The following is a 13272-nucleotide window of genomic DNA, read 5'->3' as shown; positions in this document are numbered from 1 at the left end:
TTGGTTATTGTTTAATATTTTTTTCCCACTTCACGTATTCACAAAACAGATTCGCATTTTTAGTACTAGTTTAAGTACTACACACTCACATACAGCGCTGTTTTTAATTTTGTTGTTGTTTGCCTACAATTCGGTTAGCTTTTGTTTCTTTTTTTTGTGTTGTATATTATTCGCACTTTTCACTACTGCGTCACTTGTTGTTGTTGTTTCTGTCACGTACAAACAACAAAAAAACAATAACAAAAAAAAGGAGGAAACAGTAACAAAAAATTACCCAACACTAGTGCAACAACAGCTGTTCACACCAATTTTCTGGCGTCTTTTTAAGTTAAATTTCTAAACTTTATTGCGTTTGCTTGACGTACAGCAAAGGCGCACTTAAGGAACAACCGTCTCCGACTAAGAATAGCGTAAAAATGACAACAATCCACTGTAAACAAAGATCCAATTGGGAGATTACCGACAAGTATCATCCACAACAGCAGCGTGCGAGCGAGAGATCCGATGTTCGAGCTGTGCAAGTGAGAAGGAAATAACGCAACATTGCGCTGTGTGACCAGAATTTACAAATATTCAAATTCAAAATGTCCATACGCAGCCACACTGTTAATTTTCAAGCTACCTAACCAGAGTTTGAATAAGTTTAAAAGCAACGCCTAGTCCGATTCTTATTCGACTGCACAAATGAAGGTTAAGCTTTATATGGAATTTATTTGAAGCGTATGATAGAAAAAAAAAATGCCGCTTTTAAACGCATGATTAAATGATAGAATGATGCTTGTGGCCTTGGTTTTTACTGTTTAATAGAAACCATAGTGACCGTGATGATACGGATATACGCCGTGATGTCCGTAGTAAGGAGCAGCATGATGCACATATTCATAGCCGCCATAATAAGGACCGTAACCGCCATAACCGCCATAAGCATGGCCATGTCCTCCATAGCCGCCATATCCGCCATGTCCGTAATGACCGTAACCAAATCCGTAAATTCCACGTTTCTCAGTCTTCTTCTCGCCAACAACTCCATCCAGCTCCACATCTGGCGCTGCTCCAACTGCGGGCTCAGCAATAGCCGCCAGACAATTGGCCAAGCAAATGGCAAATAAAACAAAGATGCACTGCAAGAGATCTTTGTTTAGAGGGGTTAATCCTTTTGTAGATGTGTTGCTGCGTCCTTACCAGATACTTCATGTTTGAGGATTGTTGCTGCTGCTGTTGCTGGTTAACACGTTTGTGGCTAAAACTGTTTTGTTGTTGATTGGCAAGCAGCGCAGCGTTTTTATAGTTGCCGGCGTTGCATTGTGCTACAGTTTGCAATTATGCAAAAAAAAAAAATTAAACATCAACAACAAAAGCGATTGTTGCTGCATTCAATGCATGACGGCTCATGGCGCTGAAATCAAATATTGTCTATGCCGGCTGAGATTCCATGCACAGCACCCCACCTCCTTGGCAAAAGGTCAGAGGCCCAGTGTCAGTCGGTCCCCAATGGCCAGTCGCTAAAGTGGGCGTTGCAACTAACGTTTTTGCTTTTGCAGCTTAGAACTTGCGTAAAGATCCAAGCTTAAGCAATATATTTCAGTGCGGGCGGAAGCGACCGCAATTGTCTGCTCTTCTTCTTCGGCTTCAACCACACGATCCACAGATACGTTGGTGACACAGTTAATGCGTTCCACACACAAAGCATTAGATTTGAAATGTGCAGATCGAATAACGCTTTCACTTGACATGCTATATTGTTACACGTGCAGCAGCCACATGCAACATGTTGCAGCGTGGTTTCAATTACAATTCATATAAGTCGGGGCGTAGCGTAGCCAAGTCAAATGCCACAAACCCCGTGGGAATTCATTGAAAATGCAGAAATTGTTTATTAAACAATTGCACATTTGCAACATTTAAATTTGTTGCTCGTATTTTTAATTAACTTGCCAGCAACAACAGCAGAAAAAATGATTAAATCGCAGGCTTAGCTCGACTATAAGATGCTAAAAATAATAATAGCTTGTAAACAATAAATCTGAAAAGTTAAATAAAATAAAAGATATGCAAGCAAAATGTGCCTGGTATGAAATTTTTTAAAATTTAGGCAATAAGCTGTGACAATCCGCAAACAAATATTTTTTATTTACGTGGTATATGTCACGTCTGTCCGCCCGATGCTGAGTAGTAATTTTTCAGTCAGATTGCTGTCATATCATGCTTAAGAAACTTATCAAAATATAATCCAAGCTGCACGACTGCGCAAAAAAAAAAAAAATGAGAATTAAATGAAAATACCAAGCAGCTACGCTAGGGGGCAGAGAAGCCCTCCCCAACGAGACAGACGACCTTGAGACTGAGTCTCTACGCTAAAGACACTGCTGCATTGTAATGGGCGCCTTGCCAGTCAGATCATCGTTTGCTTGATCGGGCTAAGCTATGAATGAGGCAATGGGCAACATTGTTGAATGAGGCAACGTGTTTTTCACAAGCGTTTTCAAAAAGTGGGTGGGCAAGCATAGTTGCCCATTGTCTTTGACTGTTTTCATTAATAATGTTAATAAATTGCAATAGCAATATTGCCGAGGGTTTAATGCACGTCAAAAGCCGCAGCCGCAGCAGCTGCAGTTGTAGTTTGTGTTTGAATTGATATTGAGGCAGCTGAGGCAAGCGGAAGTTACCCAGTTTGTCCGTTTTGGGGCTTGTCACGATGCCAATCATGAAGAGATGATAACAACAATTAATAGCGATTTGCTCCAAGGTCTAAGGCAAGCGCATTTTGACGTTTTCCCATTACACAACAGCAAACATTGTTGGTGCGAGCGAGAGGCTAGATACACTGGGTGTGATAACAAATTTGTCAATTATTTATTACACCTAACAAATAGTAATAGAAATACATGCGTTTCATCTGTAGATATAAATAATGCTTTAATATTTCAGCTCCTTCGCCTTGTCGTGCGAGCCCTCCTCCAGCAATTGCTTCTCCGCTAGCTGCTCGGACAGCTGTTTGTCCGGCCTTATAACTGTGTAGTAGTGATAATACCGCATGCCCAGCATATATGTGCCCCAGAGTGTAACGCCAATGCAGGCATAGACAGCGCCACGATGCAGCTTATCCAGCAGTTTGCTTCCATTGAGCGGTTTCTTTTGCATTTTGTGTCAAGCGCAAAAAGAAGTTCGTAGATCAAATAAAATTTACTTGCTGCAAATATTGCTCTTCTTCTAGAATTAGTAGCAGTGCTGTCAACCTAGCCACAATTTTTAGCCTTTTCTCGATAAATGTATCGCTGTCAGAGCCTGCCAACCTGCGCTAATTGGGCAATTGGCAAACTTATGCCCCAACTTTGTTTGTTTACATTTTCAACATAGCGTATTTAAAGCTTGTAATCAAATAATAACAACAATGTTATGCCGTTTGTGCCTGTGCAATCTCAAAGATGCTGTGGCCATATGCATATTCAGCTCTGAGCCTGAGCTGCCCAAGGTTATAGCAAAGTATTTACAGTTGCAGGTAAGTCTAATGAATAAACACAAACTGGGCTGTTGGAATCTGAATCTATTGTTCTCATACAGTTAACTTTGGATGATGCTGTCTCTAGCAAATTGTGCACCACATGCTGGCGCTTGCTCACCGAATTCGATGAGTTCTGCTCCATGGTGGCAGCAAAGCAACAAACGCTGCTGTTAAAAACTGAACCAGAGCCTCCTCCCGAGCCAGCGGTTGTAGTATGGAATACAGAGTCACCCATTGAAACAAAGCTAGCATTTGATGACGACGTAAAAGATCATATACTCTGCGAGCCCGAAATCGATGTAAATGACAGAGAAGCAGCAGGAAATGACGACAGTGGTAGCTTTAGTAGTGGACATGAATTACAGCTGGAGCCAGAGCAGGATAGCATTGCCACAGAGCTGGAGAGCAATTACACCAAGGGCAGAACGAGACAGGCGACCAGGCTTGTGGTCGCGCGTGCCGAGAGTCTTCTCAAAAGTAATGTCAAAACGAAAGCGAAAACAAAACCGAAACGTGGTCGACCCAAGGGTCGCAAGACCAAATCAAAAGTCAAACAGCCGCCCAATGAAACAGAGACATCTTTGGTGCAACCGCGCACCAAACGACACAGCGTAAAGGACATGGACGAGTTTATAGCGGCCAATGTAAAGCTTGTATGTTGCCTTTGCACAGCACCGCTGAAGGATTTTATAGATCTCAAACGGCATTTTCGAGCCGAGCATAATTGCACTGGTTACATGGAATGCTGTAATAATCGTTACAAAAAACGTACGCTTTATGTGGATCATTTGCATTATCACAAGGATCCACAGTATTTCAGCTGCAAGCCCTGCCTCAAGAGTTTTCTCAATCGCAATAGCCAGGATATGCACATGTTGCGCTTTCACTCCGATCAACAAGAGCTGGTGCACGAGTGTGCCATTTGTCAAGCTAAATTTGCCAAGAAATTCTTACTTACCATGCACTTCAAGGGCCACAAAGGCACTGAGCGCACCGAAGCCTGCGAAACCTGCAGCAAGACGTAAGTTAACACCACCAGCCGTAATAAGCTAGTGCCGTCTCAATTTTTCTCTTTCTATCTCGTGTAGATTTCGCACCAAATTGGAGCTAACGGCACATATAAAGCGCATGCACACCGCTGACTTTACGCCTGTCATCTGCGACATCTGCGGCGTCAACTTCCGCTCCAAGGCCAACTTTCTTATACACAAAAAGTCGCTGCATCCCGAGGGTCCCGTGGCCGAGGTGCAGTGCAGTCTCTGCTCACGCTGGCTGCGCGACGAGCGTAGCTTGCGCAAGCATATGGCGCGCCATGACGATCGCGAGGGCAACAACAAATATCGCTGCGTGCTCTGTGGTGCAGAGAAGGCATCGCGTGTGGCGCTAAGCAGCCATATGCGCTATCATCACTCCGGCAAGCGGCACAGTTGCACGCTCTGTGGCAAGGAGTTCAAGCTGCCACGCGCCTTGGCGGTGAGCTAATCCTTAAGTCAAAGCAATTCAATGAAATGTTTATCAATTTGTTTGCAGGAGCATATGGCCACACATACCGGCATTGATCTGTACTCTTGTGCCTTTTGTCCGCGCACATTTAAGTCCCATGCCAACATGCATAACCATAAGAAGAAAATGCATCCCAATGAATGGGTGCGCAAATACACGCAGCCCAGCGCAGCAGCGAAGTCAGCGTCAGTGCCAGGAGAAGAAGATGCCATACAGCAGCAGCAGCAGGAGCAGCAGCAACCACAGTCCAGACCACAGGAGGAGGATGATACACAGCAATCTGTAGTCACTAGCGTAAGCTACGAGTTTATGAGCAACAGCTCTGTCTGTCCCGTCTGATTGCATTTCCATTTAACAATAAAGTATTAAACTAAAACAAGCATCACGTTAAGTCTTAAATCTAAAGGGTATTTTATTTACTTAACCAAAGCGTTGTGTATGTAGACATATATATGTATATTGAATATATTGATATTGTATTTAGACATTTATTCAATTGGATGAGAATATTGAGTGCAAGCTTTTCATATTGTATATTGTATGTTTAGATATATTATGTAGACACATATATTATATAGATATTGTATGTAGACACATATATATTTATATAGATATAGTATGTAAACATATATATAGATTTAAACATGCAAGCACAACACCCAAATACATATATATATATTTAATTGGAGAATATTGAGAGCAAGCTTTTCTTTCATGTGTACTTAAATATATAAATGTACTTAATTAACTTAAATATACAAATGCTTTAAATGCTAGCTGTCGTCGTCCTCCTCCTCTTCGTCGTGGGGCTCATCCTCATCCTCTGCCTCTGCCAAAATGCTGCGTATTTTCATCAGCAGCTCTTTTTTCACTGCATCTGGTACCAGTGTGCGTGCCTTTGGAGTCACTTCAGATATCATTTGCTCCACCGAGGTGCTGTTGTTACCACCCTTCTCCAGCAATATGTTGCGGCAGAGCAGTCTCACCTCATCCCTCCAGCCGCATTCAGTTAGGCGGTTGCATAGCAGATCTTTTATTTTTACTCGGTCACCAGACAGAATCGTGTATTGATCAACCGCGTTCGCCAAAGACATTATTCCTGAAATTTTCAGTTGTTGCAGTTCTTGCAATATTTTATTTATTGAATACACATTTAGCGATGCAGCACCACCTACGTATTGATTATTCTTAACAGTAAGAATTAATCGATGAACAGCTACTTTTACAGCATAGCAATAACATTGCTGTTAACTGACGAACTGACTCTGTTAATAAGAACAACATTGCTGTTAAAATTTGCAGCGAACTGCCGCTGTTAATTTAAATTTCTAAGCTGAGCTCAAAGAATAAAACCAAAATAATTATGTATGTAGCCACTTTAATTTAAACAACAGACAACAATTTGTTTATTTACAACAACAAAAAGTAAATAATCATAAAAAAAATTGTTTCGGTATTTAAATTTATTTAATTTTGTACATACAGCCACTGTCTATTAGAACAAAATAAATCAATTTACTTTTTAGCTAAACAATATTCAGCAATGTAAAACAAATATAAGGAGTACTACTGTGTTAAAATGTTACAAAGATCGTTGCTTAAAATATATCGTAAATCATTTAATAAATAGTAGGTGCTCTTTCTAGCCGATGACTTTTGAGGTTCGGTTATCGAATAGCACATCGACAAAATTATCAAGAAGTGTCGATTTCGGGTCAGCTCCAACCGCTTTAGTTTTTAGTGGGACAGAAAGATAGGAGAGAAAGGCATGAACAGACGTTCTTTTTAAATATTTTTATTTTGCCGCTATATTATTCACTCACACACACATACACACAAGTTTTTATTTTGTCAATACTTGCATGCACACAGTTATTTTTTTTGTTAAATAACGCGCTTTGGTTCTTTAGTGTTGAATTAAAAAGACTACTAATCTAAAAAGCCTTTCTAAAAAGTGATTAATAAGAATTGAGTGGTACAGTCACAAATCCAACGGTAAGTATCTCATGTACGGATATATACAATATGTGCATCACATATATTTATTGTGAGTCAATAGTTAAATTACTTATTTTTTCCATTTACTTTCAGTTGTATTTAATGCAGTGTGTGTAAGTTCTTCCTTGCCGGAAGAGAATCATATACCTACATGATCTTAAGAAATCACAATTTCAAAATGGTGGAACTGTACTCTCAAGCAGTAATGCTTGTGTGTATGTGTGTGTGCGCGCGCGACTGCATAATATTATAACTGCTGGAATTCTAAAAATTTTGAAAGTGACACGTTGCATAAATAATGCTCTATTTTCCTTCTTTATCTTTCAGGTTGTTGGCGGTCATCAAAAGGGTAAAGTAAGGGGTTGAAATTAGCTTTATTAATCGGTTTAAGCGATCGCTTAGTAAAGCTGAAAACAGCTGTAGCGTACCTGCGTTTTAAGCAATCAAAGACTATTAAAAATAATTATGGACAATTTTGATTTTTTAAAATGCAGATGTGTTATAATCGGGTGGTCTCTGTCATACGGTCAATAGCACGAATTAGAGCGGGAAAAAACTAAATAGAAAAGGACAAAAATAAAGCCAAGGCAACTTAGGAACAGAATAGGGAAAGTGAACGTTTTAAACACCAATCTAGGACAGTTTTTATTATTATATTAAGAAAAAGAATTAGGCTTGTATAATGTTACAATAAAAAAAAAAACATTTTTTAATATAAGTGCAACGTTTTACGAGCCTGCTGGAATTTAAAAAATTATATATTGTAACGTCATACGAGCCTTAATATTTACATTCAAATAAAGACTTCTTAGTTAAGTGAAACATAAAAAAGTTTTTTATTTTAACAACCGACACATTCTTTGGAAAACGATATCTGCTCTTGACTGCTTTTTTTATGGATCCGAGAGAGAGCACTATACTGACATTTAACCCAACGGCGCACAGCTGAATGTTAATATTATTGCTAAGGTCACATGCATGGAATGAAAGAATGAGATGGATATAGTCTCATAGATTTATAAGAGACGTAATAAAGATATCAGTAAATAAGTAGCACATTGCTGATTCTTCCTGCCATTTCTGTTTATCCGCCATTTTGTGCTGGCTTATAATATTTCCGTTTAAGTACAAATTTGGGACAACGTGAAGTTGGCTGCGCTCGTACCTAGCAGGCACGATAACAATGCGCGCTTTTGCATGTTGAATTCAAAGGCGAACACTTTAAATAAATTTTGTAAAGTTTTGCAGGTATTTCTGTTTGATTCGTTTACAAAAGTTAATTATGTTGCTTAAATATAAGTTTAAGAGCATATTTGTAACGCTCTAGTAATAAGGCAAATTATTTTATATCAGCAGTGTACAATTATGAGCCTTATAATAATAAAAAAAAAGTTGTAATAAGGCAAATTATTCTATATCAGCAGTGTGCAATCATGAGCCTTATAAGAAAATGTGTTTAACAACGTATTTAAGTCTTACATTACTTAATTGAAAAGTAACTGAGGTTACAACTCAAAATTCTCGATGGACAATATATGTTTCATTAATGCAATGGTAACATTATGTAGCAACAGCAACATAGTGAATATGTATGTTATTATCAGTTCCCAAAGAGCAACTGTTAAAATATCTGCGACTGGCGCCAAATCTACTTGTGAACAGTATCTGTAACAGCAAGCGCACACATAAAATAAATGCATGGCAGCCTAATTAATATTCGAATTATGGATAGATATATGTTTTAATAAGATTAGATATCATGGAGCTAAAAATATACTTGATTAAAGCCTTAACAGTCGTGTCGTGCACTGGTTCATAGTACTTGTGACAAGTAACAGATAAGTTGAAGCTCATATGAGCAAAAGAGAGCACTCATATGAGCCAAAAGAGTACTCAAATGAATAAAGTGCTAAGAGAGCCAAAATTTTCGTTAGCGTGGAATAAGCGTCGCGTCGCAATATCATTACAATTAGAATAATAAGTAAATAAAAGTATGAAAAATTCGCATTAATATACTGCTAAATAGTTGCAAGTGCAGTGCGTTAAAAGAAACGCTGAAAAACTTCGAAGAAAACTTAGCTGTTGCTGCAGCTGTTGTGATTGTGAGTGTGTGTACATTTGTATGCGTGTGAGTGTGTTGGTGTTGCCTTGATTTTGTGTCATACATATTGACGTGAACTACATAAACTTAGTTGTGTATAATTCTAGTGATTGGATGTTGAGCTCGCATAGTTTCTAAGCCCATTTGCTGAGAAATAATAAAAATGCATTAGATATACGACTTAAAAAATAATGTAATACAATTGGAACGAAACAAAACATATACATATTGGTTCATACATTTGCATGTGTGCATGTAACCATAATACTGAAATCTCTATATATGCATGTATATATGCAAATGTGTGTGTGTGTATTTACGAATACGTTCATACATACATATATGCATTGACGTGTTTGTTAGACTCCCCTGTGTTATTGTGTTGTGCCCATTGTGGCACTGTAGTCTCATTCACTCGGACTCTTTTTTTTTTATATTTATGGCGTTTTAATTTTGCAGCAGTTCGAACCAAAATATATACATGCACGCAAACACACATACATATGCAGATACAAGCTAAAACAAAGACAAAGTAAATAACGAAGAGCAGTGGAGTTAACAGTTTAGTGTCTATTTTTGGCAGTCATCAGAAAAAAGTTTAAAAAGTGTGTACATAATATAAAATGAGGCTTAACGCTATTGTGCATGCGCTGCATAACAACAACAACAAGAACAATTATATGTCAAAGCCAACATCAATAACAATAGCAACAATGCAACCATTTGCAGGTGCATAAACAGCAGTGGGGAACTAGTTCGCTCTTATTGGGAGCACTGCTGTTATTTAACAGAGCTCTTTCCAATAGAAATTTTTTGCATTAACAGCTGTAATTGCAATATTTGCACAGCTGTTTTGACTCACGAGCAGTATACACATGCATATATGCATAGGTGTGTACATATAAAATTACATAAAAATTAAACAAATTGCGTTTTTGTTACATGTGTCTGTGTGCGTGCGCGCTTAAGTTGTGTGCAGTGTGTAATAATAAACAAATACGTAGTATGTGCATGTGTAAAAATGCGTGCCAATGACTAGTTTTATGTGCTTGTTTGAAAGCAGATGGGATTTTTTTTTTTTTTTTTTGTTTGCTGCAGAGTCCCAGCAACAACGAAGGTCAAGTGACGTCGTTTGTTGTCTACATTCGTTTCAATGTATACACACTAGCGCAGGCATATATATGAGTGTAGCAATTATGCTGAGATTAATGTGTGTGTGTGTGCTCTTGTCTTAAACTGAAACCAAAATGTACGGAAATATTGTTTTGTTTTTTTTTTTTCAACTAGTTCAAAATTCGGTTTGATTCGGAACAGCGCAATAGCAACAACAACAAAACAGCAAACAACAACAACAAGAAAATCAGCAACAACAACAACTAAGTATCAGTTGGTTGTTGGAGCGCCAAAGTTAAACAAAACATAACTCTCCAAGTCGTGCTTAACAGGCCACAGCTATGGACTCGGATAACGACAATGACTTCATGGACAATGTCGACTCCGGCAATGTCTCATCGGGCGACGATGGTGACGATGATTTTGCCATGGAAGTGGATATGCCCAGTACAACCGAACGGTCGCTGGACGCTGATGATTATCAATATAAGGTGCTAACCACAGACGAAATAGTCCAACATCAGCGCGAGATAATTGATGAGGTTAATCGTGTGCTAAAGGTGAGTCATATACATAGCTCTAGTTCCACATAACTCTAGTCAGAACAACAAAAAAGGTTTATCATACAACTGATAAGCGAGGCGAGTGCGGCGCACACAATTATTTGGCATTATTTTTACACACTCGCTTTCTCTACATGAGACCGTGTGTGTGTGTGTGTGTGTGAGGTGGACGATTGGCTCTAATCTTGGCACATATTGAAGGTCAGCACAGTTTGTTGCCATCAGCTACATGCACATAATGTAAATAAGCTGCAATTGCAGGCATATATAAAAATACATATGTATATATGTATATACAGTCAAGCTTATCTACAAATGCCAGCTAAAGTTTTTCTAATGTACAGAACTTCTTATAAATGAAATATTTTCTAATAGCCATTTGCTTATGCTATTTATGTAGGTCAACAAAATTCTGCAAACTCTCTATTTAATTGATTTTCAGTTTTGTTTGCTCGATTCAAAAACAAGTATTTTTTAACAGCACTGTTTTGCTATTTTATGTGTCGCCAAGTTTAGTGCTGTTAAGGCTCCAACTTTCTCTTTGCTGTGGCAGAAGCTATTTGAATTGATTGACCGCTTGTGGCTACAGGTTTTTTCTTAAAGTAAGGGCATACCGCTTATTAGCCGCGGCTGCTTGGCAGCTTCATAAAGTTCATGTTCATGGAGGAGTCTTCAATAATCTCGCTTCGCTTCCTCTGGGCTCTTAAGTGGGCCCACAAGAAACACCTGTGACAACAGAAGCCAAACGTCATGCACTAATGGCTGCTTCGCTGTTTGCTGGCCACTTGATCTTTTGCTGCTGAGCTTCGTTGTAAGCTTGACCAGCTTGACGCTGAGCCTAAGCTACCGTCTGACTTGCTGACTCATCATTGGACATTGGCTGCTCATCCACTTCTAAAGCAGTTTCACTCAATTTTTGAATGCAGCTTGCAGTTGGTAGCTCTTGTCGCTATCGTAGGTACAAGGATGCGCTGCATAAAATGATTTAATATATTATTAAAAATCAAATAAAAATATGCTATGCCAATAATTTGAGTTGACATTCTTAAGCAAATAAATAGGCTCTTGCTTTAGCGAAGCTTTACTGTTTAGTATCTATCCATGCATATACATATATATATGTATATATGAATATATCGCTTGTAATACTTGCAGCCACTCATGAATATTTTCTTTGTTTGACTTTAGCTCTCCACGCCCACAATAAGAATACTGCTGAATCACTTCAAGTGGGACAAGGAAAAGCTCTTGGAGAAATACTTTGATGGCAGTGATGATAATATAGAAGAGTTCTTCAAATGCGCACACGTTATAAATCCATTTAATAAACCAGCCGAGGCGGTGCAGCAAAAGGTGAGTGTTTGGCCTTCGCTACTCCAAGCTTTTCTTACTCTATGTTTCCAACTTTGTTTCGTCCCATTTGAATGCGCAGACTACGCGGAGCCAGTGTGAAGACTGCGAGATTTGTTTCTCATTGTTGCCGCCAGATGTAAGTGGAGAATGCAAAGCAAGCAAATATTATTTATTTTCGTTTATGTGTGTGTGTTTATTTTGCAGTCCATGACTGGCTTGGAGTGTGGGCATCGCTTCTGCTTGGCCTGCTGGCGCGAGTATCTCACAACGAAAATCGTTACAGAGGGACTGGGCCAGACCATATCGTGCGCCGCGCACGGCTGTGATATATTGGTGGATGATGTGACCGTTACAAAGCTGGTGCCCGATGCACGGGTTAAAGTCAAATATCAGCAGCTAATCACCAATAGTTTTGTCGAGTGCAATCAGCTGCTGCGCTGGTGTCCGTCCGTTGATTGCACCTATGCGGTCAAAGTGCCGTACGCCGAGTGCCGCTGCGTGCGCTGCAAGTGCAGCCATGTGTTTTGCTTTGCCTGCGGCGAGAACTGGCACGATCCGGTGCAGTGCCGCTGGCTGAAGAAGTGGATCAAGAAGTGCGACGATGATTCAGAGACGTCCAATTGGATTGCGGCCAATACCAAAGAGTGTCCCCGTTGCAGTGTGACCATTGAGAAGGATGGCGGCTGCAATCACATGGTCTGCAAGAATCAAAATTGCAAACATGACTTTTGCTGGGTCTGCTTGGGCTCCTGGGAGCCGCACGGCTCCTCCTGGTACAATTGCAATCGCTACGACGAGGACGAGGCAAAAGCAGCACGCGATGCACAGGAGAAACTGCGCTCCTCGTTGGCAAGGTACGATCCAACGATCCATCGATCAATCAATCGATCAATCAAATAATTTAAATTAACTATTTGCAGATATTTGCATTACTACAATCGTTATATGAACCACATGCAATCGATGAAGTTTGAAAATAAATTATATGCATCGGTTAAGCAAAAGATGGAGGAAATGCAACAGCACAACATGTCGTGGATCGAGGCAAGTCCCCAAGCGTTCAACTCTATGTAATTCAAAATCTAATTTGCTATTCTGTTCTGCTGGTTTAGGTGCAATTCTTGAAAAAGGCTGTCGAT

The 13272-nt window shown here is 39.5% G+C and overlaps 5 protein-coding genes and 1 long non-coding RNA gene across 6 annotated transcripts in view; 3 read left to right on the top strand and 3 right to left on the bottom strand.

The window, feature by feature from the left end:
- Window positions 1-712: 712 nt before the first annotated feature.
- LOC108606641 (glycine-rich cell wall structural protein) lies at window positions 713-1245 on the bottom strand. Its single transcript, XM_017996940.1, has 2 exons — window positions 1183-1245; window positions 713-1121 (listed from the first exon to the last, which is right to left on the bottom strand). The coding sequence occupies exons 1-2, from the start codon at window positions 1192-1194 to the stop codon at window positions 801-803; spliced, it is 333 nt and encodes a 110-aa protein (XP_017852429.1). The 5' UTR covers window positions 1195-1245; the 3' UTR covers window positions 713-800.
- A 1589-nt stretch (window positions 1246-2834) lies between these two features.
- Window positions 2835-3221, bottom strand: LOC108606708. Its single transcript, XM_017997087.1, has one exon. It carries the CDS (start codon window positions 3139-3141, stop codon window positions 2917-2919), a length of 225 nt encoding a protein of 74 aa, XP_017852576.1. The 5' UTR covers window positions 3142-3221; the 3' UTR covers window positions 2835-2916.
- A 97-nt stretch (window positions 3222-3318) lies between these two features.
- LOC108606705 (transcription factor grauzone) lies at window positions 3319-5539 on the top strand. Its single transcript, XM_017997080.1, has 4 exons — window positions 3319-3499; window positions 3562-4523; window positions 4591-4975; window positions 5033-5539. The coding sequence occupies exons 1-4, from the start codon at window positions 3392-3394 to the stop codon at window positions 5342-5344; spliced, it is 1767 nt and encodes a 588-aa protein (XP_017852569.1). The 5' UTR covers window positions 3319-3391; the 3' UTR covers window positions 5345-5539.
- Window positions 5540-5677: 138 nt separating this feature from the next.
- LOC108606707 (enhancer of yellow 2 transcription factor) lies at window positions 5678-6185 on the bottom strand. Its single transcript, XM_017997086.2, has one exon. It carries the CDS (start codon window positions 6097-6099, stop codon window positions 5779-5781), a length of 321 nt encoding a protein of 106 aa, XP_017852575.1. The 5' UTR covers window positions 6100-6185; the 3' UTR covers window positions 5678-5778.
- Window positions 6186-6844: 659 nt separating this feature from the next.
- LOC108606709 lies at window positions 6845-7789 on the top strand. Its single transcript, XR_001915473.2, has 3 exons — window positions 6845-7000; window positions 7097-7116; window positions 7331-7789. It is a non-coding gene; the product is annotated as an uncharacterized LOC108606709 (long non-coding RNA).
- A 1215-nt stretch (window positions 7790-9004) lies between these two features.
- LOC108606706 (potential E3 ubiquitin-protein ligase ariadne-1) overlaps window positions 9005-13272 on the top strand; it is an 11854-nt gene continuing 7586 nt past the window's right edge. Inside the window, exons 1-7 of the mRNA XM_033294415.1 lie at window positions 9005-9105; window positions 10392-10777; window positions 11969-12133; window positions 12213-12269; window positions 12338-12987; window positions 13054-13177; window positions 13246-13266. Of these exons, the coding sequence (XP_033150306.1) occupies window positions 10559-10777; window positions 11969-12133; window positions 12213-12269; window positions 12338-12987; window positions 13054-13177; window positions 13246-13266 (1236 nt within the window). The 5' untranslated portion in view covers window positions 9005-9105; window positions 10392-10558. The remainder of the gene's footprint in view (window positions 9106-10391; window positions 10778-11968; window positions 12134-12212; window positions 12270-12337; window positions 12988-13053; window positions 13178-13245; window positions 13267-13272) is intronic.

This window comes from Drosophila busckii, chromosome X (genome assembly GCF_011750605.1).
Source record: "Drosophila busckii strain San Diego stock center, stock number 13000-0081.31 chromosome X, ASM1175060v1, whole genome shotgun sequence".
In the NCBI taxonomy this organism is placed as follows: Eukaryota; Metazoa; Arthropoda; class Insecta; order Diptera; family Drosophilidae; genus Drosophila; species Drosophila busckii.
Note: the sequence above shows the minus strand (reverse complement) of the source record. Positions and strands in the feature narration are given on the sequence as shown.